The 26,206-nt window shown below is 33.9% G+C and overlaps 1 protein-coding gene across 10 annotated transcripts in view; it reads left to right on the top strand.

Annotated features, from left to right (window-relative positions):
• SCAF11 (SR-related CTD associated factor 11) overlaps window positions 1-26,206 on the top strand; it is a 70,860-nt gene that overhangs the window by 34,386 nt on the left and 10,268 nt on the right. For 8 of the 10 annotated variants that reach the window (XM_059082088.2, XM_067009138.1, XM_059082084.2 and 5 more), the window contains 4 exons: window positions 6,082-6,159; window positions 9,348-9,448; window positions 11,365-11,426; window positions 26,016-26,074. In XM_059082088.2, coding sequence (XP_058938071.1) covers window positions 6,082-6,159; window positions 9,348-9,448; window positions 11,365-11,426; window positions 26,016-26,074 — 300 coding nt within the window. Of the gene's footprint in view, window positions 1-304; window positions 377-1,617; window positions 1,787-6,081; window positions 6,160-9,347; window positions 9,449-11,364; window positions 11,427-26,015; window positions 26,075-26,206 lie in introns of all 10 variants that reach the window. The other 2 variants (XM_067009142.1, XM_067009143.1) reach the window with 2 other exon arrangements.

The raw sequence follows: 26,206 nt of genomic DNA, 5'->3' as shown, positions 1-26,206 counted from the left end.
TTGAAGTGGTTAAGAGTTTTTACTCTATTTAAAAGAACATGCAATATATGTGATTAGGAAGTTTTTGATATTCACTGGGATTCTTTTCTCTTTTAAGTAATATAAATATTTCCCTTATTTTTAAAGTAATTTTTTTAATGTGATTAACTTTCCTACTATAAGCAAATTATCCTCCCTCAACTTATTTCTCTCAGTCCTCCATTTTATATCAAATGCTGACAGCTTCAGTTTGAGAAAGTAAAGTAAGGTTAATGAAATCAAAATTGCACAGTTGGCAAAGGTATGTTTTCTCTCATGAGACTAGAAATGAAGAGAGTCTTACTGTGGTGATGTACGGTTCTTGAAGAAGTCAGACAACAGTGTTCAATGCAGACAGGTGAGGAGTATGTTTTTGGATTAATAGTACATACCAAAAAAATCAAAATGTGACTCGTTGACTTATATCTTGACTACTGATATGTTTTATATACAGATGTTCCCTTATGCAGTGAGTAGAAATTTATACATCATTTAGTGATTAGATTATTGGTTTGGTAACATAATTCAGCAAAGTTTTATTGCCTGGATTTTCCCAACAGTTTTTCCTAAGATTTAAATTTTTTCTTTATTCCTGAACTAAACCAAACCTCTCTGTTATGTACTTCTCTGTGAACAATAATGTAAGCATATCTGTGGAGCACTACTGTTAGTCCTTATCTTTATAATCTATAAAGCGTTGTCAAATAATTCATTTAATTATTACAACTTGTGCAATAGGTGATTCAGAGCTGTCTTATCTTCATCCTTAAAGTAGATTAGAGAGGTTGCTAGTTCTGACTCCTCCAGAACTTGAATTTGTGACTAATTATTCCAAATTCCTAGTTGTTTTCACTCTGTATTAATCCTTTGGTAAAACCTTTGGTAGAGCAAAGACTATTTTTATATTGCAAATGCTCATTACCTAAGGCATATATGTAATAGGTTTTCATTTAATATTCTATTTTTATCAGTAGGGTAAATTAATGTATATTTCTGTATAGTCTAATTTTAAATGTCAGAATTTGTAAAGTGATTTATACAGATAGTTTATGGGATTTTCTGTTTTTATGCTAGAAAACGAAAGTCTTAACTATTAAATGTCAAAAGAAAAGAAAGGTTAAAAGTAATTCTACCCAACTGTTGTAATATATTTTTAAGAATACGAAAGAGTTCCTTTTGAGTAGTTGGATAAAAAGTTTTCTTGCTGTTTATTTTATTACTGACAGCCGTTTGCCCTGTAGGGATACCTTTCTGAAAGCTCTCTTGAAAGAACTGGTTAAATGTGATAGTGTACATGTAGGCCGACTACAGGTGAGCACTTCTTTAAAGGTGCAGACTAGGTATCTTGGGACCATCAAGAAGAAATGATAGGTCCTAGTGAATGGCTTTAAAATAAGCAGCAACCTCTCATGGTATGCATTCCTAAATCATCTTTATTTGATTTTGAACTGCAGTTTTATATAATGTGCTCTATTTATTAGTAAGAGAGATAAATGTTCTAGAGATAGATTCCCATGAACAGACAAACCAACCTAAAACATAGGTACTGAGATTTAGTCTTTAAGCACTTACCTTTAACACTTGCTTCTCTCTCTCTAGGAGGGGCTATCGGTAGGCAGCCTTTGTGATTGAGGATAGAGCAGCAGCAGGAAGCAAGAAATATTAGAAATCAAGAATCCTGAATTCCCAAATAAGGAAGGTTTCCTGTTCTTACATTTAAATATGGGTTTATCTGAGCTGGGAATTTACAACGCTTCAGAATACTAGGGTATGTTTTACTGAAATCATTAGGAAGATTATTTTTTTCTATCGAAATTGCCTCCTTAGCTGATATAACCTCCGTACAGAGCATTCACAGTAAAATGAATGCTCTGTTTTTTAATACACATTACATTGTAAAGTAGTGATCAAATTCTGTTAATTTTGTAGCTGTATCACAAAGTTGAATGATGATATTGGATTACTTTGACTATGAAACTAATTAAATTAGATACTTGAAAAAACATTGAAATAAAAGTCATTGTCAATTTAAATAGGTGAATAATTGAAGGATATTTTTGTTGTATATAAGAACTCAAAATGGTGAATAACCAAAGGGTATTTATTTTTGTTGTATACAAGGAAAATAAAATTTGGGATAATTTTCTTTAAAACTAAAAATATATTTTAAAGAAGAATTAAGTATATTAGCTAAAATTTTTCAACCTTAGTTTTAAATGTGAATTTTTTAAACCACACACTTAAAAACTAAATTAGTTATTTTAGTGACACAAACTCTGGAAACTAAGATTAAAATATTTTTGAGATTTTCTGAATGGATATCTGCTGGATTATAAGGATGAAGATTCCTTAGAAATGCTTTAGAATTAGGCCAATGCAAACCATTTTTTAAAAGGCTTTTTTTTTTTAAACTTTCCTATGAAAGCCTTTTGATCATCATGTGATATATAATTTTGTGCTTTAGTACCTATTGATGATGGTGTCTGAACTTTGGCTAATATGCTAATGTAAAGTAGCCTTATATTTTTCTTACATTATACATTAACAAAAAATGAAAGATCCACTTAGTTTTTTAAAATCTGTTTTGATTTCTTTTTCATTAAGTTCTTTAGTCACTATTTATTGAGATATGCTGTGAAGACTTAACTCAGGATAACTGAATTCCTTTTCTGTTTCCCCTTTGAAATGCTTTGCTAAACTGTTTTAAGGTCAGAAATGGATATCATCATTTCTCAGTAGCCATAGCAGAGATATTTTGTCTGCTATAGGTAGCTTATATTCTGACCTATGCTTTTTTTTTAATCTGAGGAGGATAACCTGCTTTTAAGAAATTTTTCTGACGGTAAGCCTGAGCCAAAGAAAATCTATTAACTTATTTTCTAGTGTTAACTAGATTATTTTTAGGAAATGTAAGTATATACAGATTATCATAATAGATAGCAGTAGTTTTCGGACTACTATTTTTTGTTTCTGTTTTCTTTCTTTTTGTTTTTGAAATAGCAGTGGAACCCTTTCTCCACATGAAACCTTAGACAAATCTATGACAATTATAGTTAAGGAAAAAAGAACAAAACCAAAATCTTACTCAGAACCCTAATACCTGTAACAGATCAAAATGGAACGGCTCAGGTGAAAACTCTTGTCAGTTTGAACATGGTAAAGGGAAGAGTGCCATTTAGCTGATGTCAACAGAGGAAATTTAATAAAGAAGAAAACGGGATTTTGTAATTTGGGTTTTTGAAAGGTTCAATGCATCTGATATAGAATAAATTTCTTTAACACAGTGGCTTTCTTTGGATCTTTGTAAGTGTTACAACTTGAAATAGATATTAAAAAATGGAAAGTTTAATTTCCATATATGTCGTGAACTTTGAAAATTCCAACCAAAAAAATCACTAAGAATTCAGTCTCTCACATGTATATGTATATCCTATTGTGAGTTATCTTTTTGTTAGTGAACCAAGCTTTTTTATTGTTAGTGCTGTAAAGCTAGTTAATGTTTAGAAGACTTTACACAGTACTTAGTATATGCCATTAATTACTGTGAAAACCTCAGATTATTATTATCCCCATTTTCACAAATGAGACAAAGAAAGGCTATGTAATTTGCTCAAGGTTATACGCAGGACAAGATATAAAAATAGACAGTAAATCCAGAGCCCTTATACATGTCTTAATAGTTTTTTAAAAAAACATTGAAGGAAACAAATTTTATTATTGTTTTATCTTTTTTTTTTACGATTTTTTTCTTTTCTTTTTTTTTTTTTTTGGCGGCAGGCGGGCCTCTCACTGTTGTGGCCTCTCCCGCTGCGGAGCACAGGCTCTGGATGCGCAGGCTCAGCGGCCATGGCTCACGGGCCCAGCCACTCTGCTGCACGTGGGATCCTCCTGGACCAGGGCACGAACCCGTGTCCCCTGCATCATCAGGCGGGCTCTCAACCACTGTGCCATCAGGGAAGCCCAAGATTTTTTTTTTATGTGGACCATTTTTAGAGTCTTTATTGAATTTGTTACAATATTGCTTCTGTTTTGATTTTATGGCCACAAGGCATATGGGATCTTACCTCCCTGACCAGGGATCAAACCCACATCCCCTGTATTGGAAGGCGAAGTCTTAACCACTGTACTGCTAGGGAAGTCCCTGTTTTATGTTTTTAATGAATTTTATCTACATTTACCTTTAAAATAGAAATACAAATATATTTTGATATTTTAGTAAAAATAAATACTTGAAAGTTTCCACTTTAAAGTATTCTTTTGAATTATAAATGTGTTAATATAACCTCTAGTCTAAGAAATTTCGTGCAGTAAATGGTAATATAAACAACAATCACATAGTTACGATGTTGAGTTCTTTGAACTAGAATTGCTATTTGTAATGCATTATTAAAAAGCTGTGGACAGCTTTGTTGCTACTTGTAGTAAAGCTTTTTAAGGTAAAATTTTCTGTAGGGGAAGTACTAGCATCCTAAATTCATAGTACTTGGAAGTAAGCTGAGCTGTGTTCTACCAGTCTGAATTAGTTTAATATAGTCAGGAAAGTCAAATTTCCTAATTCAGACATGGTGTAAAGCATTTTATCAAGCCCTACCTACTTAAGAAAAGAAAAATCACTTTTTAGCAGAATAGTAAAAAGTAACTTTATATTTTAGCTGCTTCCAAAGTGACTCACAAGCTTTGTGAAAACGTATTATATGATCAAGGGCCACACACAGTCTGTTGTACTTGTGCTTGTGTAAACATATCTTGGTATGTGCCAAAGTCCAGAAAAGCAAATATCACATTTTTCCACTCAGGAATATAGAATAATTTATCAAAACTTCATTATTATCTTATCTATTAGACTATTGCTATTAAATTGCTGGAATCCTGTTTTACTTTTATAACCATAGGTATTAAAATATCACCTTTCAGTATTTTCTTCTTAGGCTACAGAATCTTCCCTTTTACCCTAGTAGACAACATACTTTATCTTAAATTATTTAAATAATATAAGCCTATTCCTATACAAACATTTAATAGTATTATCAGAGAAACTGAATTATAGTTGATACATGTTAATTTTGAAAGTACAGGAAATATATTTATGTCAAGATAAAGATGATTTAGAATTACAGAGTGAACAAAGGATAATTTTTCTTAATTTGTATAGAAAGCCTACAATTCAGTGTGAAAAAGACCAGTAACCTAATAAGAAAAGTTAGGCAAAAGGCATGAATAGACAGTTTAAAGAAAAGGAACTTTGAAGAGCCCTTAAACATGGAAATATTTTCAACCATACTCATATAAAAGGAAATGTAAATTAAAACTATATGACATACCATGCTGTTAAGAATGGGACAGCTCAGAAATAGTAATATGAGCCAATTTAAAATACGTAATTAAGAGAAAAACAAGGTTCAGTTCAGCATCTGAATTATATTTTATATTTAAAAGATACACGTATGCATAAACATTGGGTGTCTCCAAAAGGATACATAAGAAACTACTTCTGGAGAGGGCATCTACATGGCTGAGGGAGCAGCGGAGGAATCCTTTCTTTTCTTCATATCTACAATTTTTTTATTGCTGGTACAACTGGCTAATCAAAATTATTTTGGGGGAAAATACTGTCATAGCATATTGAAATCTCTAAGGGACCTGTCCAAGGCATTCCTTTTACAGCTTATTTAGAGTTACTCAAGTGCTTTGGATCAGAGAACTAGTGATTTCAGCCCAGCTTTCCTTTCATTATAGCTGTAGTACTCAACTGTGCAGCAAGTCTTAATAGCTATTATCTTGATAACAAAGATCTTATCTCTCTGTTCATCGTGTATTCCACTTATTTAGCCTACAGTAGGTGCTCAGTAAATGTTTGAATGAATTTTTAAAATTATGGTATTACTTTGTGGAGTGATACAGGTGGAAAGTATTTCATCTTTATCTTTGAAAGAAGAAAAAATTATTTTTCTATTGTTTCCTCTTCTGGTGAAAAACTTAACCATAAATGCGTTTGTTATAGTTTAATTTTGATCTGTTTTAAAGAGACATTCGTAAAGTTATAATTCGTCCATCATTTTTCAGACACTGGCTTCATGTCCTATTGACCGGAAACCTTTTCAGGCGGTGTTTAAATTCAGTGCATTGGAAGGTTGTGTTAAGGTAAGGTTTAGATTTTATTTTGTAAAACAAACTCTTTAAACTTAATTGAGATGATTTTGCTTTAAATTTCCAGTTTGAGTATATTTGTGAATTGTTCAACTTTAAGCTTAATGTGTTTAATTTCCATTGAAAAAATGTTTGAATGGAATATTAGATTCAAAGACAAACCCCCACAAAAACTTAAGTCCAGAGTACCTGAAAATTATGTTTTCATGAAAAACATATAATGTTGAGAAGATTAAACAAATAAAATTAAATATAAAAGGGTGTCTTTTTTCTTAAATTTTGGTGCTTGAAGGAAACTGAGTTTAATTGGAGAAGAAAAAGGGGGTTTGTGAAGATCTTGAGGGGCCTTCTCACAGTTTCAGGGTTGTCATGGGCAGATGACTTCTTTTGTTAGGTACAGTTTTATTGTAATGCTTAATCATAATCACATTCTGAGATTCACATACCATGCTGATGTTACTTATGGTTATGAACCATGATTATGATTTGTATTCACTTTTATTTTTGGCTTACAAATAAAAGAAGAAAGAAATAAGAACATATTCCTGAGTTAATGAATAAAAAATGAAAAGAGGAAAAGAGAGGAAGTAGTAATTTACGTAAAGTGAAATGTGTAAGAAAGATTTCTTGAGGTTCTCATTAGTCAGGAATGGTATACAGTTAAAAATGAGAATACTCAGTATATACATATATGATGCCATTGATGGGAAAAACAAATTTCCCAAGTAGCACCAACACTTTGGTTGCTATCTTTGATTAGGAAGGGGCATGTAAGCAACATAAAACTATTTAAGCATTAGATGTTCTCAGTGTAGATGTTTATAATTTGTTTTGATATATTTTTTCCAGCTAAGTCTCAGTGACATAAGGTACAAATGAGATTGCAATTTAAATAAAATGACATATTTAAAAGATACTGCATGTTGTAATTGTGTTAACTCTGGACATCTATGCAAATTACTATATATCTTGGAGAAAAGATAAAACGTTATATATCTGTGTGATAGTATAATCAAAATTAAAGCAACACTTCTCTGAAAGACATGTTCTGTTTTTCCAGACTGTATACGCTGAAGATTCTTTAGCGTGAACTAGCTTCCAAAGATCTTCTGTAAAATTTTGTTCTGTTGCCTCATGTGAATTTTGTTCGGTTGCTTGGAATAAAAATTTATGTTTTACTTAATAGGGTTTGAGTGTTACTTAAATTGCAAATTTGGGGGAGTGTTAATCTAATTTTGTCAAACTTAAAAGGTATTTCTTATCATGTGTGATATTATCCATATATTCTTTTTTTGTTTGAATTTTATTTTATTTTTTTATACAGCAGCTTCATGTTAGTCATCCATTTTATGCACATCAGTGTATACCTGTCAATCCCAATCTCCCAATTCATCACACCACACCACACCCCACCTCCCACCCACGCCCCCCCACCGCTTTCCCCCCTTGGTGTCCGTACGTTTGTTCTCTGCATCTGTCTCAATTTCTGTATTGCAAACGGGTACATCTGTACCATTTTTCTAGGTTCCACATGTATGCGTTAATATACGATATTTGTTTTTCTCTTTCTGACTTACTTCACTCTGTATGACAGTCTCTAGATGCATCCACATCTCTACAAATGACCCAGTTTTGTTCCTTTTTATGACTGAGTAATATTCCATTTTATATATGTACCACGTCTTCTTTATCTATTTGTCTGTCGATGGGCATTTAGGTTGCTTCCATGACCTGGCTATTGTAAATAGTGCTGCAGTGAATATTGGAGTGCATGTGTCTTTTTGAATTATGGTTTTCTCTGGGTATATGCCCAGTAGTGGGATTACTGGGTCATATGGTAATTCTGTGTGTGATATTATCCATATATTCTTAATATGTTCCTTTGCCCTTTTACTTCTTTTGAATCTTTACTGTCCTTTTCCCTTTACAATTAAACTCGAATGGGTCATATATAGTTGCTTATATTTTCAACCACTTGTTGGACATCTCCATCTAGAATACCAAAGGAATCTAAATATTAACAAACCCCAAACTCATCTCATTCCCTGCCCCATCCTCCAACCCCAGTTGTATGGTACTGTAATCCCAGTCACCCAGATCAAAAACATCTGGGAGTTTTCCATTTTTTCGCTTTGTCTTATTTTTGCCTGTTCCTCTGCACAAGGTCTTAAATTTGTTCCGACTTCATTACCTCTTTGTAGGCCCTCATGCTGTCATCCAGACCTGTTCTACCAATAGAAATATACTACAAACCACTCTATAATATAAAATTTTTAATAGCCACATTAAAAGACCAAAAGGAAACAGTTAAATTGAATTTTTATGTTTTTTTTTAATCCAACATGTCTAGTGCATTATTTCAACATGTAATATTTTAGAAGAATTATTATTGAAGGATTTTATCTTTTTGTTGTTGTTTTCATTGAAATCCGGTGTATATTTTACACTTACAAGTACATCTCAATTTAAACCAGCCACATTTCACATGCTTAATAGTATGTGGCTAGTGACTATTGTCTCATACAATATAGATCTGCACTGTTACAAGAACTTTTTTCCAGTTTCCTGGCTTTTATAGTTTCTCCTTAACTGGTTCATTCTCCATATCACTGCCAAAGAAAACAAATTTGATCATCTCATTCACATGCTTTTAGAACTCTATCTTCTGATTCCTATAGAATTATTTTCTTATTCAGGACCTTTACAATCTGGTCCTAATACATTGTATCAGCTTTATATCCTAATTTTTTCTTCCCCTTCTGCATTGGCTTCTCACTGTTTCTTATAACTGTGTTCCCTCCATTTAGAATATTTTTTTCCTTATACAGATTCCTACTCATTCTTGAAGACTGACTCATAAATCATCTACTCATTAAAGTCTTCTCTGATATCCTCAAAGTCAGTTCTACATGTATACAAAGATCTGTGTTTATATTTGTTATGAGCATTTAATCTATTTACATGCCCCTCTCTTAACTGTTACGTTTCCCCAGAGCTTAGCACACATACTGATTTTATAGTTTATCATGCTTGAATTAATAAGTGTATGAATTTGGGCTGCACATTCATTCAGACAGTTTTGTTTCTTTAATTTTTTGTCCTTTCAAGGGAAATGTGTAGGTTATCATTTGTGATGCCAGATTATCAGTCTATTAAATAGGTGATTTTGCTTTTTCTCACAGGTTCACATAAAAAGACAGTTGAGAGAAACAAATGACAAGAAAAATGAAAGCTCTTTTAAGAAACAGCTGTCCTGTCAGGAAAATTCTAAAAGCTGTATGAGGTTAGTGATGAACTTCAGAAGTGGCATCCAACTGTGTAGAATCAGAAGATAGCTACTAAAAAAAAAAAAAAAGTACTTAAAAAAATGAGGTTTTTTGTATTTAATTTGAGGTGAGGTTTAAATGTATTTAATTACTTCTTTTAAAGCACACCTTTGATAAGTTAAGGATGGACCAGCTAAAATCTGAGAATATAATTTATTTGACCTCTATCTTTGATGAATTAGTGTTTTTTAGGTTTTTCCTAATTTGTTTTAGATCGATATTTTTGTACAGTAAAAGTTACAAGTGTAAAATTTCTGTAAAATTTTCTGAATGCTTACGCATTTTTGTACATATCACAAACCAATATGGATAAGCATTGGTGCACAGCCCACATTTTAAGTAACTGCTCATGTATTTATGGACAGAAAGTAGAAAGTAACTAAAGATATAGTACAACATTCTTCATGAGACAGTTGTAATTGAAACTACTGTCTTTCTCATTTTGTTTCTCTGTTATAGCAGACACTTGCTACTACTATAACAAATGTTTGTTTAAAACAATTTTTAAACATGTTTGGATTTGTTTCTTTAACTGCTGTTGTTAAAACATAGTTGCCTAGAAATACTTAGTATGCAGGTTTAACAGGTGTTAACATATTTCTGAATTAGATTGAATTAGTAGTGTACTGGAAATTCATTTATTATTAATACGTAAAATAACTTGTTACAGTACATTTGAAATTGAAGCCCTCTTTGATCTGAAGTATATTTAGAGCTGTCCAAAAGTTGTCAGTCATAATTAAATCTATGATTCATTAGTACATTTCATCAGAATACTAATATCTTAAGAGAGTAAATATATTAGTTACCAGAACAGTTAACAATATTCCTTGAGATTTATTGAATCATGCCACTAATTTAGAACCCTGTAGCTCTTTGGAAGTTATAGACTTTTGGGAAGTTATAGACTTCTTTGGTAATCTGAAGAAAACTATAGACAACTACTATCCGAAAACATACTTAGAGACAAAAGTTTTTAGATTTTAAGGGATTCCTGGAACACTCAGTTCAAGAGCCTACCCATAAAGCCAGTTAATAACTGCAGTAGAGCAAATTTTACTTACAGTTTCTTTTAATTATATCTGAGTCAGCTTTGAGTCTTCCATTTATGGTCATATAGTAAATAGCACATTTTTCCCAGGCATAGTGAAGAAATACCTTTTGCTAGCTTCATTATTGATTCATCTCCTATTCTTGGCTGTGACAATGTCATAGATAGGCACTTTTTCAGAATTACCCAATTCTCTTGGCTCGTGCTGAGAGTGCAGTGCTCATCATTGTATGACCTGTGATAGGGTCATACAGTGGGTCTAACAGAGCTGAGGTAGTCCACATGCTTAACTTTTTTCTCAAGGACTTGTGGTAGAGTGATGGTATAGGGATGTAATGCAAAATAATAATGCAAAATAATAATTTGCTTTTGCTCACCAAGTCATACCCTTAATGATTTCTTCCAAGGTGGAAAATCTGTCAGCTATTAGATTTTTACTGTACATTTTTTGGGGAGTCTTTTGGATGTTTTTAGAATTCCTCTCATTCAATCTTATGTTTATGAGGCATATGCCTCATTTCCTGCACTTAGAAAATATCCCATTCAGTGTTGCTTCTCCCTTCTAAAGCTGTAAAACTCCTCTTTCTGATACTTTCTCCCAGTTCCAGGGAAAGGGATTGCAAGAGTGTTTTGTTTCTTGTTAGTGAATCTCCATTGCAGTCATTGGAGTGGCAACTAAGTGGGGAGTCCAACTAATCATGCTTTCTTTGCTAAAATTTAAAACTCAGTGCATAATACTTTCTATTTGGTGGGCGGTGGATTGAAAATAAATGAGCAAAGTAACAGTTTTCTCTTATTTCATCTCTTTATTGGTGTTTACAGAAAAAAAGTCAAAAGAGAAGATCTATTAAGTGCAAAACTTTATGACTTGAAGATGATATACAGTAAGTGACTTTTTTACTGGTGTGTTCTACCTTTTTTTGTTTCTTACTTTAATGCTTGTGCCATAGTTCTTGTAAGTAATATTTTGGCTTGGAAAATAGTCATGCACAGAACTCTGCTGAGCTCTGTACACTGTATTCAGTCCTACATAAACTGCTTTCATGGAGTCATTTATACTGTTCCCTCCTCTTTTTGTTTTCATGCTCACCTGTAAGGAGGGAAGGGGAGAGTGAATGAGTGTGTGTGTGTGTGTGCGTGTGCGTGTGCATGTATGTTGGGAAGGAAAAGGAGAAAAGGATGTTTTCCAACTACTTGGTTAGCAACCTGCATTGTGGTCTTACTCCACTCATTAGTGCAGAAGTCCTTATAGGAACTGAGATGAAATACCTTGTGGGCCAATAACTGTAAGCAGTAACAAGAGAAGCCCTTGACAGTGAGAAGTTAATTCATAGTTCCCAGAGGAAGTTGTGGTTTGGATTTGAGCCACACTTTTAATTTGAAACTTCATTTGGAAATAAAGCATTTCTTACATATTTATCTAAATGAGCAGTTAAATATGCCTGTTTCTTGTTGTTGTCTAGTGTATGGTTCTCTAATACAGGAAAGCTTTGCAGCAGGGCCTGAGAAAAAATGGCACTATAGTGCTTTGTGACTCCTCTTTGGAGCTCTAGTGGTTTATTCTTGTTACAAAGAACAACTTACTATAGGCTAATTTTAAGCAGGGAGAAGTGAGTATTTATTTTCCAGGCCAGGTTATAATTAATTTCTGTTTATCGATAGAAAGAATTCATTCATTGTTCTTAAAACTAAATGATAATCAACTTCATTTTTTATACGTTTGAATACCAAGTTTGGTTGTTGTTGTTATTGGCTTTTTTATTTGAATTAACATGATCTCAGGATTATAGATAACCCCAGATTTACAGATTAATGAATGTCTGTCTTTGATAATTTACTATTAAAGGGCAATTTCACTAAAAGGACTTTATGGTTAGATAAGCATTTTTCTTTTGTTAAAGAACTTTAGGTATCAAAACTTCTTTGTTTTTCTGTGTCATTGCTGTAGAATAGCATCTTTTTTAATGAATAGCCTTTGTTTGGTAATTCTAGGATCTGATATAAAATTTACTGCTAAGGAAGAGTAAATGATATTATAGATATTCTCTAGATAATCTGGGCCACTCTCCCTATGATATGATCTTAGTTTTAAGACTACTGTAATTTTCTTTAAGTATGTATCTCCTGCCTGGACTTATTTTGAGAGAGAAAACATAGGCAAATCTTAAATCTATAATGCTTTAGTATAGTGAAGGCCATTTATAAGACTCTGATTCATTTGGATTTGAGAATTTGTTTTACTATTCAGAATATGAAGTACTAAACAAGTTTTCAGGGGACATCGTAAGCCAGTTGAATAGCTAATTTTTTTCCTTCCAATTTATGTATATAAATTATGTATATATACATATATAAATTATGCATATAAATATATAAATTATGTGCATAACTTATGTATATTACATATATAAATTATGTATGACATATACAACACTAAGTTTAAAGTGTACAGCATAATGATTTGACTTACATACATCATAAAATGATCACCATGGTAAGTTTAGTGAACATTCATCATCTCATATAGATACAACATTAAAGAAAGAGGAAAAAAATTTTTATCCTTGTGATGAAACCTCGTAGGATTTACTCTCTTAATGACTTTCATTTATAACATACAGCAGTGTTAATTATATTTATCATGTTGTACATTATATCCCTGGTACTTATTTATCTTATAACTTGAAGTCTATACCTTTTTACCTCCTTTATCCAGTTCCTCCTTCCCCCACCACCTGCCTCTGGTAACCACAAATCTGATCTTTTTTTCTATGACTTTGTTTGTATAAGTGATATCATACAGTATTTGTCTTTCTCTGTCTGACTTATTTCACATAGCATAATTCCCTGTAGGTCCTTGCATGTTGTTGCAAATGGCAGGGCTTTATTCTTTTTCATGGCTGAGTAATATTCCATTGTGTGGAATATGTGTGTGTGTGTGTGTATATCTCACATCTTCTTTATCCATTCATCTATTGATGGGCACTTAGGTTGCTTCCATATCTTGGTTATTTTAAATAATGCTACAGTAAACATGGAGGTGCATATATCTTTTTGAATGAATGTTTTTGTTTTCTTGGGATAAATACCCAGGGATGGAATTGGTAGATCATATGATACCTCTAGCTTTAATCTTCTTTCTCAAGATTGTTTTGGCTATTCAGTGTCTTCTGTGTTTCCATACAAATTTTGGAATTATTTGTTCTCGTTCTGTGAAAAATGCCATTGGTATTTTGATAGAGATTGCATTGAATCTGTAGATTGCCTTGGGTAGTGTGGTCATTTTAACAATATTAATTCTTCCAGTCCATGAACATGATATATCTTTCCATCTGTTTGTGTTGTCTTCAGTTTCTTTCATCAGCGTCTTATAGATTTCCAAGTACAGATCTTTTACCTTCTTAGTTAGATTTATTTCTAGGTATTTTATTCTTTTTGATGGGATTTTGAATGGGATTGTTTTCTTAATTTGTCTTTCTGATAGTTTTTTGTTAGGGTAGAGAAGTACAACAGGTTTCTGCATATTAATTTTATATCCTGCAACTTTACCAAATTCATTGATGAGTTCCAGTAGATTTTTGGTGGCGCCTTTAGGATTTTTTATGTATAATATCATGTCATCTGCAAACAGTGACAGTTTTCCTTCTTTCTTTCCAATTTGGATGCTGTTTGTTTCTTTTTCTTGTCTGATTGCTGTGACTAGGACTTCCAAAATTACATTGAGTAATAGTAGTGAGAGTGGGCATCTTTGTCTTGTTCCTGATCTTAGAGGAAAATTTCACCGTTGAGTGTGATGTTCGCTGTGGGTTTGTCATATATGGCCTTTATTATGTTGAGGTATTGTCCCTCTATACCCACTTTATTGAGTTTTTATCATAAAGGGATGTTGAATTTTTAAAAAAAGCTTTTCTGCAGCTATGAGATTATTATATGGTTTTTATTCTTCAATTTGTTAATGAGTATCACATTGATTGATTTGTGGTTATTGAACCATTCTTTCATCCCTGAGATAAATCCCACTTGATCATGGCATATATGATCGTTTTACTGTACTTTTGAATTTGGTTTGCCATTATTTTGTTGAATATTTTTGGGTGTATGTTCACCAGTGATATTGGCCTTTAATTTTTTGTGTGTGTGATATCTTTGTCTGGTTTGGTATTAGAGTTGCTGGCCTAGGAAGCGTTACTTCCTCTGCAGTTTTTTGGAATAGTTTGAGAGGGGTAGATGTTAACTCTTCCTCTCAGTGTCTGGTAGAATTCACCTGAGAAGCCGTCTGGTCCTGGACTTCTGTTTGTTGGGAGTTTTTAAATTTTGAATAGGTAATTTTAAATTATAGTTCTTAAAACATATTGCCTGCCAGAAGGTTAACATTATCCAAGGCCTTAACTTAATGCCATGTCTACTTAGTTAAGATGCCTGAAGTCATTTGTGTGGTTTAGGATAGGCAGAATATTCTTTATACTTATGAGTGGGTTGAACAAGAGTACTAATACCTATCATGTAATTATTAGCAGATGTCTTAACTGAACAAATCTGGATTGAGTTAAAGGGTATTGGGTACTTACTGATTACCCATTTAGATTTTTTTCTGTGATGTTGCTTTTTACTTGTGGCATTTAATACGTCTTACTTAGCCAGTTTTTCTTCCAGCATTGAGATAGATTATGTACCTGATGAAATAGCTTACATTTAGTTATCATGTTTAATGAAGATTATTCAGGTGTAAATTCTAAATCCATACTCACCACATACTCAATATGAGAAGTTCATACTAGGAGAGCAAAAGGGAATTGAGATGAACTCATTCATTCAACAGACTCTGAAGCAGCTCTGGACTCTTAGGGTTGTAGTAATGCACAAAAGAGACAAAGTGCTTGCTGACAGAGTATCTTTTGTGGACAATAAAGAGATAAATGTATAATATGACAGGTGTTATAATGCTTCAAAGAAGAATAAAGTAGGGTAAAGGGACAAAGGATGATGACATTCTGGAGGTGATTATATAAAGCATCAGGGAAAGCCTCTTGGATTAGATTATATTTGAACAGCAATCTAGAATAAATAAGGGATCAAGCCATAAATGTATCTAGAGTGTTGCAGGAGAGGGAAGAGCAAGTGCAAAAGCCTTGAGACAGGAGCAATCATGGTATGTTCAGAGAAGCACAGACAGAGGTCAGTATGACTAGAACAATTGAGTTACATAGATGGAGGAGGAAGAGTTAAGCCATTGGCTGGGAGGTCATTTAGGGCCTCCTAAATGGCAAGCATTTTTAGGGATAGTATGGACTGACATATTATTAAAGGATCTCTGGCTGTTAAGGAGAGAATAGTTCATAGGAGGGCAAGGTCCTCATAGGAGGACTGAGAGACTAGTTCGGTGGCTGTATTCCAGGCCACAGATTATGGTGGGTTGGGCCAGGAAGATATTAGTGGAAGTGGTGAGAAGTGGCTGAATTCTGCAAATGTTGTATTTCAGAGGTGAAATTAAAAGGATTTGCTGGGCCTCCCTGGTGGCGCAGTGGTTGAGAGTCCGCCTGCCGATGCAGGGGACATGGGTTTGTGCCCCGGTCCGGGAAGATCCCACATGCCGCGGAGCAGCTAGGCCCGTGAGCCATGGCTGCTGAGCCTGCGTGTCCGGAGCCTGTGCTCTGCAACGGGAGAGGCCACAACAATGAGAGGCCCACGTACCGCAAAAAATATATAATACATTTAAAAAAAAAAAAAAGGATTTGCTGGTGGATTGGATGTGAGGTAAAGAAGTCAAGGGTGAGACTAAAGTCCTGGCCTGAACAACTGTTAAAATGGAGTTGCCAATTACTGAGGTGGGGAAGGCTAATAGGATGTTTGGGATGGTATAATAAAGATTTCTCTTGGACATATAAGATGCTTACTCTACAACCAAGTAGAGATGCTCTGAAAAAATATGGACGTTTGCATGTTATATGCAAAAGATTTTTTCATATATAGATTGTTTTAGTGGTGATTGGTTCATGTTGACATGTGAATTAGTGTTTGGCGCTTAAGTCAAATTGATGGTTTCTTCCAGTTACCATTTCTTTCCCCACTCTTGAGTTTGGGCAAAAATGTTAATAAAGACCATGATCAGAAATAAGACTGGAAAGGAAGGTTGAGGCTGTCATAGAGAGTTGAGCAGTGAAGCTAAAATTTCTGCATATTATCTTACAAGGAGTAATGTTATGCAAAAAGATACCATTAAAGGTTTTTTTTCACTGAATTACAATGTGGTGAGACCATTTTAGGAAAACTTGGTAAAAGTTATTCCAAAAAGATAGGAAGCTAAATACCTGTTAGAAAAATTCTATAGCTGTCTTTTTTCTCAGGTTGTGTTTCTTTTTGTCTTTATGACTCATTTAGTATACGCCTTACTTGATCAGTTCTGAGAACCCTTTTTTTTTTCCCCATTCTAACATCTCTGAAGTGGGATTCTATCTTATCATTTGTCTCGTATGATCACTATTGACCAAGCAGCTGCATAGTTGTCACTGCCTGTGACTGTATGAACATACAAAGTGCTGTCATTAAATCTGGAGAAAGCAGAAACTTGGGAGAAGATCCATAGATAATCCAGGAATTTTCTTAACTCCTAGACCTCTAACTGAGAGAGAATTGGGGGAAATTCATCAGACACATGCACAACATTCCCAAGAAAGTCATAAGTTGGCTAATTCTGTTAAATACATACTTAATTGCAAGGCCAATATAAGACGCCAGCACTAATGATTTAGTTCTTGTATGGATTTCCTGAAGAATCACCACTGTTCTTTTTTTTTCTTCCAGTTTTATTGAGATAATAATTGATACATATAGCACTGTTTAAGTTTAAGGTATACAGCATAATGTTTTGAGTTACATACATCATGAAATGATTATCACAGTAAGTTTAGTGAACATCATCTCATAGATACATTAAAGAAATAGAAAAAAAATTGTTTCCTTGTAATGAGAACTCATAGGATTTATTCTCTCAACAACTTTGATGTACGGTGGTGTTAATTATATTTATCATGTTGTATGTTACATCCCTAGTACTTATTTATCCTATAACTGAAGTCTGCCCCTTTTGACTACCTTCATCAATTCCCCCTCCTCTCACCCTTCATGTCTGGTAACCACAAGTCTGAGCTCTTTTTCTATGAGTTTGTTTGATTGTTTGTTTTTGAAGTATAATTGACCTACAACACTTTGTTAGTTCCTGGTACACACATAATGATTTGATATTTCTATACATTTCAAAATGATCACCATGATAAATCCATTTACCATCTGTCACCATACAAAGATATTACATAATTTATTGACTGTATTCTCCATAAATCACTGTCTTGATAGCATAGAGGTTGATATCTTGTGAAAAATGGTCATCAACAAACTTGGGTGGAAAAGTAATTAGAAAAAGTTGGATTTTGCATGTAAAGAAGTTTTATGAATGTCTTAACCAATTTATTATGCCTACATATTCACTTTTATTAGTCAATTAAAAACTATACCTAGGTCTATATTAGTTTCCTAGGGCTGCTGTAAAAAATTCATTACAAACAGCTTGGTGGTCAAAAACAGCTCTTTCAGTAATTCCGAAATAAAATTTCTAAGTGATAAGAAATCACTGTGACCCAACTCTTACGCAGAGATTGTGTTCTCCAAATAACATTTCCTAATAAAAGAACCAGGCCTCCTTGAAATCAATGACTGTTTCCAGGTTTGAGATTGTAAATAAATAAGATGTGCCGAGAATTTTTTTTTCTTAACAGAAAGCAAGGAAACTTTCAAAGCAGTGCTAGGATTGTAAGAAAACATCTCAAGAATCAACTAGGTTGGGCTCCCTTTAGCCAAAAATGGAACCGTCTGAGCATGAAGAGGATAATAACTTAAGTAACTTTCCAGGACAGTTACTGAAACCTGTCAGATATGTTTAGTTCATGAGTTTATCATGCTACCTTTTTTTTTTTTTTTTTGCGGTACGCGGGCCTCTCACTGTTGTATGGCTCACGGGCCCAGCCACTCCAGGGCATGTGGGATCTTCCCGGACCGGGGCACGAACCTGTGTCCCCTGCATCGGCAGGCGGACTCTCAACCACTGCGCCACCAGGGAAGCCCATCATGCTACCTTTTAAGTAAACAAACACAAATTGGTCTATTTTAGAGGATGCTAGGAAGTTAACTCATTTTTAAATCCAATATATGAAAGGAAAGATACAAGCATCTACCTTGCCTTTTGTATATAAACTGTACATCAAGGTAATTGAACAGGTAGTAAAGGAAAGTTTATTTTTTATAGAAATATTTCTGCAACTAATTGAAGATTATGGAATTCGAATATTAGCATTTTGTAAACTTTAATGAATTAATAGTTCTAGGCAGTGATCAGCAATGGCTGTTAGCGTCCCAAGAAACAGCCAAACATTAAACATTTCCTTATGGAAGTAAGTAACTTACAAATATGCAGTAGTGTGCCTAAGAAAAGAAAAGAAAAAAAAAAAAAAAAGAAAAAAGAAACCCCCAAAACAAAAACCTGCATCTGATTAAGAAATCTAACTACTAATTTATAAGACATACAAGAGACAGAGATGCATGTTAAGTGACAAGAAGGAGATGCAATCAACATAATGTAGACCACAGACAAATGACCTGGTTTCTTCTGTCAAAAAGTTCCAAGGAGTTTAAAAGTGGGAGAGGGAACCCGTAGATTAAAAGAGACAAAAGAAAGATTCAACTAGTCACAGTTGTATTATTTGGATCCTTATTGTGACATGTTGTAAAAAGAAAGTAAAAAATATATATATAAAACTTTAAGGACAGTTGGGGAAAATTGAACTTCAGGTGTTTGGTATTAAGGAGTTATTGGAGGTTTTTTGTTTGTTTACTTGTAATAATGGTATTAATGTTTTTTTTTCCCCAAAGAACACTTATATTTTAGTTAGTTATTTACTGAAATAGTTGTGCATTAAAATGACATGATGTCTAGAATTTGTTTCAAAATGACTTGAGAAGGTAGTAGATAAATTAACAGTGGATGTGAATTAATAATTCTGGAGTCAGGGATATGGGTATAATGGAGTTTCATTATACTATTCACTCTATTTTGGGTTTGTTTGAAATTTTCTGTAATTAAAAAAAATGTACTATGAGAATTTAATTGACCATTTTCCCCTGATAGTGGTGCATAAAATAGTTCAAGTTCTTACAGTTAACTTCAATGAAATAAAGTATATTAGCTTGTTTTGTGGCTTTTTTTTCTAGTAAGATTTTAAGTTGTGAATAGTTGTGTTTTCTGTATGGCATTTTCCAGGATATCATACAAAGTGGTAATGGTAATTAAGTACTTAGTATTTGATTGTCCTTGGCTGTAGCTACCTGATGATAAAAGGTAACTTATCTATGCCTGTAACAGACAGCAAACAGACTTCAGAAAGCTTCAGTAATAAAAAGATGCGTGAAAATAAAAGACAATTTTAGGAAAGTAGTTTTCTCTTGAAGGCAAAGAGACTGAAACAAAGATTAATATAAAAGTAGAATAACTAAATGTTAACAGTTAAATCTGCCCTGTAGGTGTCATTTTTTGTACTTTATGGAATGTTCAAAATCGTTCATAATTATAAACTTTAAAACAATTTTAAAAGGCTGAATATCTTGGCCAAGATCACACAGTTGGAGCAGACAGAATTTGATCCAGTCTTCTGACTCTATGTCTAATGCCTCCTTCCCACTACAGAATAATGCTAAAGTATGGTATTATTAATGTTACTCACCTTAAGCCTCTCACTTTGTGGTTGTCTACAAGCTTTATTAACTCAAATTATCACCTTTTTCTAATGGCTCGATATAAATAACAGACTGCTGTCTACTTAGCAGACCAATTAACTTTGTAATTAACTATGATTATTTTGTGTTTCCTTTCAGAAATGTAATAGAGAACAGGTTTTTTTTTTTTTTTTTCAGGCTGAAGTTTATAAATCATAACTATAGGAATAGAACCTTTAAGGGTTTTAACCTTTAATTTTCACATTGAGATTTCTTAGATATCATTTATTAACAAACTGCCTCATTAGAAGACTATCTGTAAAGTTACTTGTAATTGTCTCAAAGTTTAGAGGCAGTAATGAACCTATCATGCAAAAGAGAAGCAACCTTGGACTCTTAAATGCAGGCATTTGATGACTGAGCAAGGAACTAAGATGAAAGTTAAGGTGAAGGTCGAGTTAGTGGGAAGTTGTGCAAATTAAGTACATTTTTATGTATTTACCTAGTTAGACTGAGCAGGAACCATGGTGCCCAAAGGATAATTTAAATTTATTTTTATGAAAGAACTTCTTGAGAAAATATTATGTCTTTTTATGATTGCTTGGCTAGATTTCAGAAGCAATGCGGTTTAGTGTCTTTAATTTTTTCAAGTTTTTCAAAGTGGGAAGGGGCTCTTCTTTGAACATTCGTGTGTGACTTTCTCCCTTAAGTTATTATCTTTATATTATGCAAACTCAAACTAATGTATAGAGTGTATGAAATTGTGAAATTCTTTTATCTGGATTAGAAATTATAAGTATAACATTAGTTAAAACTTCAGCAGGCCTAATAGATATTTTTATTGGAAGTTGAGCCACTTGGGTTTTGTACTAGTTTTTCTGTTAAATCATCTGTGGCTCTAATAAAATTATATAAACTGTTTAATTTACTTTCTTCGTTTAATGAAGATGGTGTTGCCTCACTGGAGGTATTGTGAAAGATTAGATAGCATACCTTTTGGAGAATTTGTTAAGAAAATATCACTTTCATTCTTCAGTCATACTAGATAACTGAGTTGCCATACATTTTTTTTTAACATCTTTATTGGAGTATAATTGCTTTACAATGGTGTGTTAGTTTCTGCTTTATAACAAAGTGAATCAGCTATACATATACGTATATCCCCATATCTCCTCCCTCTTGCGTCTCCCTCCCACCCTCCCTACATACTTCTTTTTAAATTTAAACTCCTTTATGTACTTCGTTCTTGGAATGAACATAATAATCTTTGGTTTGGGCTAATAGTTTATAATTGATGTAGTTTATAAAAAGTATCCCCTTTTAAGGCATTTCTTAATGGAGTACTTCCTTAGGTACATGCTAGACCCATTTAATTATGGCTCTATTAATTTAGGATCAATTAATCAAACTTTAATTGGGTGCCTGCTGAGTACTAGGCTCTAAGCTCAGAGCCTTTGTTATATGGTTCATATTGTAGAAAAAGATGTTGTCATGAAACATCTTTTGGGATATACTGAATTCAGAAAAGATAAGCTTCCAGTTAAGCATAACAGATTGAGCACCTCTTTAATTCTCTTATCCCTCCTAGAACCCTGTGGAAATGACCATAAAGGAATGAAAAGAAAATAAAAATTTAAAGCCAAAACGATAAGAGAACTAGAGAGAAGGGACAGCAGATAAGAGATGTCCATAAAATAGAAGCTTGAAAATGGTTGTTTGAGGTGAATGGTAAACTTAGCAGAAAGCTGAAGCCCAAACCTTTCATGGAGAGAGTGGGGTTAAGAATCAAATCAGTTCATGAACCTTAGTCCTGGGTCTGGGGGCCTCTATTATCTCTGAAAGCAGGTATATGCGGTTGTGCTGAAAAACAGAATTGGTTAAATTTTTTTAAAGGAGCAGTTTATCCTGCAGATTTCTGGCCAGTGTAGGGGAAGGAGTCTATGCAGGCAAAGACTGGAGGCTTACTCTCTAGAATGAGTGGTTGAACCAGATTAAACTATAGCACAAATGGGGGTAGAGGAAACAACAGAGTAAAGAAAAGGAAATTAAGTCAGATGTTGAGGCCTCTAGTTCCCTACCCATGATCACTTCCCAGAGCACTTGCAATCTTGCTTGTTCCCAAAGTGGGAGATAGACGATATCTTCCAGGATACTGTCTTGCCTAAAAGACTTGGTGATACTGCCATTTGGATGTGTCTGGATGAAATAGCCAGATCTGTGCTTGATCACCTTACAGTGAAAGCCATTGAAAGACACTGACCACCCATCAACATCATCTTCAATCAGTATTTTAATGTCCTGCAAACAATCAAGGATCACCAGAGATTTGAAGGTACCTCCAATATAATAGAGATCAATAAAGAGACAAAGGAAAGGAACCTGATAGAAACCCAGTGCTGGGAAACAGGGAACTACTTGAAAATTAATATCCTCAGAGATAAGAGAAGAGATATTTCATCAATGAGACAAGAAAAGACTAAAAAAGAAAACTTTTGGAAATTAAGAATATTATAGTAGAAGTTTAAAATATTGAACAGAGGTGGAAGATGAGCTTAGAAACCTCAGAAAGTGGGATAAAAGTCAAAGAGGTGATAGGGTATTAATTTATGAGGTTCCAGTACTGAGTACTAAAATTCCAGAAAGGAAAAATAAAAGGGAGAAATTTATCAAGAAAAATACAACAAAAGAAAATTTCCCAGAATAGTAGAGTATGAGTATCCAGATAATTAACCTAATACCTAGTAAATGAGGAAAGAATTACACTAAGTGCTTTATAAAATCGTAGAGCTCTGCATATAACAATATTTGACGAGCTTCTAGAGAGAGAAAATAGACCATGTGTAAAAGAATGTTGTCAACAACAACAGATGGAGCAGTGGAGCACACTCACTGCCTTGAAAATTCTGGGGAAAACAATTACTAACCTAGAAAATTCTGTACACTACCAAACCATCAGTCAAGTGTTAGGGCAAAATAAAGACATTCTCAAATACATAAGAGCTCAAAAATTCATTCCCACACATCCTTTCTCATAATTATACTGGAGGATATGTATGTGTCACTTAATGAGAAAGTGAAGGAACAATGTGAGATTCAGAAAATGAGTTCCTAAAAGAAACAGAGAAAGGAGAAAAAAAATAAGAAAATGAGTTTCGACCCAGGAAAAAAGGGGATCGTGACGATGATAGAGGACAGTCTCAGAATGATGGTTGAACAGCTGCTTTTAGAGAGTTATCAGTTCAGATTGGAGCAAGACAAAAGAAGAGTATTTCCAAGAGAGTGGGGAGCAAACTTGATGGATGAATTGATGTATTTGAGTGTATTAAGAGGAGATGTATACTTTTGTTGTAGAGTTAGCTAAGTTAATGATAGATAATATATTAAAGAAAAAAGAAAACAAAGCAGTCATTATCCCTAGGAGAAGCAAGAAGTTGTGCAAGAAAAGCAATCATAATTCAGTACATGGTTCAACTGAGAATGTCTGTATAGTTATAATTATGTAATATTGCTTATGTCAAATGTTAATATATCAAAAGAACATTAGGGTAGAGGAGCAAAAGTCTTTATCTTCTATAGAAAAAAAAATGGAAAATATCTGAAACCAAAAAATCAACGTAGAGTAGTTTAAGCATGTTATTTAGAAATAAAGAGGTAAATATGAGAGGAAACAGCTAAAGGATTTGATGAGTGCTTTGGTGGAGCTGAAATCAAAAGTGGGGATAGCTGTAGTTTTCTTTTTTTTATTTAATAAGTCTAGAAATGCTGTTTGACTTCTTAAAGTATGTACATGTATTACTTTGATAAAAATTAAATGAAAAGATGTATCACTGCTGCCCAAAGGATAGATTAGTAGAATGAACTTGTGAAATGGTCTCCAGGAAACCACAGTTTAGACAAATTCACCATTGGAGCTGCTCATAATCACCTGAGAATTACCCAGAAATATGTGAAATAGCTTTTGGATGAGATTTTCATACTTAGCATTGGCCAGAAAACTAACAGTTCTTCCCACAGAGAGCATTTCATCTGTCGTGGCTTCTTGACATAGGCTTCCAAGTGAAGGAATGCTGTGTAAACAGTACGTACTTATTCAGTATTGAATGAATGAAACCTGAATGAGAACAAGTTAGCACCCTTTGGGCATAAAAAATACTGTGTAGCTACAACACAGCAATTCTCCATCTAGTTGAAGGAAGTTGTTATTTCTAAGAATGTGGCTGAGTACCTATCACACATTTTTATTCCTGGCTTTAACCACTTGAAAAAATCAGTATCATCTTTTAAATATACATCAAAGGGTAGGAAAATAAGTTCCTGGAACTCAGCCAGCACCCCTCTCCCCAGCATGAAATTTCATTTGTTACAGCAGTTCTGGGTGGGACATGTGTGAAGGATGGATAATAGCATGAAACCATACAGCTGTTGTATAGTAACTTAAAAGGAAATTAGTATGTTATTAAGTAGAAAGTAGGCTGTTACCAACTGGACAGAAGAAACCCAAAATACTTACAATCTTGCAGTGGCAGGAAATGCCTCCCAGTCAGTCAGGTTGATTTATTTTGAACAAAGTTAGCAGGGCCTTTGTGAGACAAGCTTGACTGGAGATTGAAAGACCAGTTGTTGATTGCACTAAACTTTTCCCAGAGTTCTGAGGAGAGAGCATTGGCAGTACCAGCAGCAGTTTATTGCAGACAAGTGTACTGACAAGTAGAGATGACTAATAACACAGGCTTGATGGTAAAGAAAAACCAAGAGCAGTAATCTATAAAAATGTTAACACAATTTTTGGTTAGCAGGAACTCTTCGTCCTTTATCTTCCTTAACCTGGAAGTGTGTATCCATAGAAATAAATTTTCAGATGGGACAGGTAAAACCAAAAAATAAGTCGTAAGCAATACAACCAAAAACGTTGCTATAGCAGAAAGCTGTTTTAATCAACACTTCTACTTTTCCTAATTCTGTAAAGTTTGAGGAGGAAGGGGGAGGGCACTTAATTAAAATTGGTGACTGTGGCCAAATGGTAATTTATGGTTGACAAGGGCTGATGGCCCCAGTTCCCCGGTCAGCTTCTACTTGAGGTGAGTTAACAGTACCTGTTGTTTAGGTCATAACTTGAAAGGATATATTAAGTGCATTATTATTATTATTATTTGCGGTACGCGGGCCTCTCACTGTGGCGGCCTCTCCCGTTGCGGAGCACAGGCTCCAGACGCGCAGGCTCAGCGGCCATGGCTCAGGGGCCTAGCTGCTCCGCGGCACGTGGGATCCTCCCGGACCGGGGCACGAACCCGCATCCCCTGCATCGGCAGGCGGAGTCTCAACCACTGCCACTGCGCCACCAGGGAAGCCCAAGTGCATTATTGATATTAAATAATTTGACTTCTTTTATATGCTTTTTATTATAAGACGGTTTAAGTTTGCACATGGTTCCAGAAAATATTGACTAGAATTTTAATACTTAATGCTCCAAGCATAGCAATTTTACATGCTTCACTAGTTTTCTGTATTGTGGCCTCTTATATTTTCCTTTTGTCTGTGCCTTAACAAGATAAAATTAGCATTTAAAAAATTATATAAATACAAGTACTGTTATTTTAAGTACAACTTTTCTACACATTTTAACCTTCTCTTGTCAGTACGTCAGTACCAATACTCATTTAAAACCTTTTAAAATAAAAATTAAGGCAAGATCTTTTTGTGTCTTTGTACAGGAAACTCTAAATACAGTGAAACGGGAGGAAAAGAAAATGCAATAATTAAGACAAATAAGGTTTGTTGAAATAAAGAAAAATATTTTTCTTGGATAATAAGTCTGTTATTGTTTTGGTACATAACTCTAGTGCCTCAGCTATATCAAAATATTTAAATATAACTATTGGGTGGGCCAAAAAGTTCGTTTGGG

This window comes from Kogia breviceps, chromosome 12 (assembly GCF_026419965.1).
Source record: "Kogia breviceps isolate mKogBre1 chromosome 12, mKogBre1 haplotype 1, whole genome shotgun sequence".
NCBI classification, from domain to species: domain Eukaryota; kingdom Metazoa; phylum Chordata; class Mammalia; order Artiodactyla; family Physeteridae; genus Kogia; species Kogia breviceps.
This window is presented reverse-complemented; position numbering and strand designations above follow the sequence as displayed.